Consider the following 1,013-nt stretch of genomic DNA (forward strand, 5'->3'; position numbering starts at 1 on the left):
TTTTAAAGTAATTTACATAATCATTTACATGATACATTTAGTTGATCTTGTTAAATGTGGTACATCATTATCTTGAAATCCTGGTATTTATATCAGATATGTATTGACGAAAAACAACATACTGTTAACGTTATTGCTCTTTCAGGGATAAAGGAACTGATTTCCCTCTCTCTTTTTGTCTCCTTCATAGAACTTTTGTTACTTCTTTCTTGTTTGGATATCAGTTTGTAGCCCCAACATGTCGGCAAACCCTTGGATTCCTTTGCCTGTGATCCATACTTTACTGTCTTGTCTGTAGTCAAGCATGTGGATGGTTGGTGTATTTCGCGAGAGCCAAGTGCCCGCCATGTGGGCTTATGGAAAGGTTTGTGCCAGTGCCTGTACCCATCACAAGCTTAAGGTTGTAGTCGCTATACTTGAAGAACGTGCCCGCCGCCTCAAGTGTCTAACGGTGTGTTGATGCTTGCAGGTGAATAAGGCAGTAGCCACGTCCCCTGTCCAGGAGGGCGCCCAGGAGAGACGGATTCCCCACCACCACGCCCACCCGCCCAACCAGAGCCCCAGCGGGAAGACCCAGGCCCAGGCCAGCCAAGCGGCGCCCCAGGCCTCCGCCACCCAAACCACCTCCCAATCGCAGAAGGGCGTTCGCTTCCTCCCCGACTACCGCTCCATATCGACGGAGAAGCAGAGAGACCAGGACAGCTCCGAGTCCGAGACCGAGAACACCACAAACGACGAAGAGGCTCACACGACCGAGAAGTTCCTCTTGCTTATTGACCAGCTGTCTGTGGACACCAAGAAGCACCTTTCCATCAAGGACATTGGGGTCATCCTCGATAGGTTATCTTCCAAAATTGTTGATGTTGAAAAGTTAGATCGAGAAGCTGAAGAGGAAGATTGCTTTAACTGGACAATCAAAGCAACAATCCGAGGTGATACTTTAAGAGAACTCGGTGTTGTATATAATGGCCATTATTACTCCATTAGTGAACATCCGGGCTACGGTCAGAAAA

At 47.8% G+C, this 1,013-nt stretch overlaps 1 protein-coding gene across 1 annotated transcript in view; it reads left to right on the top strand.

Annotated features, from left to right (window-relative positions):
* Positions 1-1,013, top strand: part of LOC119593157 — a gene marked incomplete in the record, with an annotated part of 106,179 nt that overhangs the window by 98,919 nt on the left and 6,247 nt on the right. Inside the window, 1 exon segment of the mRNA XM_037942122.1 lies at positions 470-1,013. Coding sequence (XP_037798050.1) covers positions 470-1,013 — 544 coding nt within the window.

Source organism: Penaeus monodon, chromosome 31, assembly GCF_015228065.2.
Source record: "Penaeus monodon isolate SGIC_2016 chromosome 31, NSTDA_Pmon_1, whole genome shotgun sequence".
In the NCBI taxonomy this organism is placed as follows: domain Eukaryota; kingdom Metazoa; phylum Arthropoda; class Malacostraca; order Decapoda; family Penaeidae; genus Penaeus; species Penaeus monodon.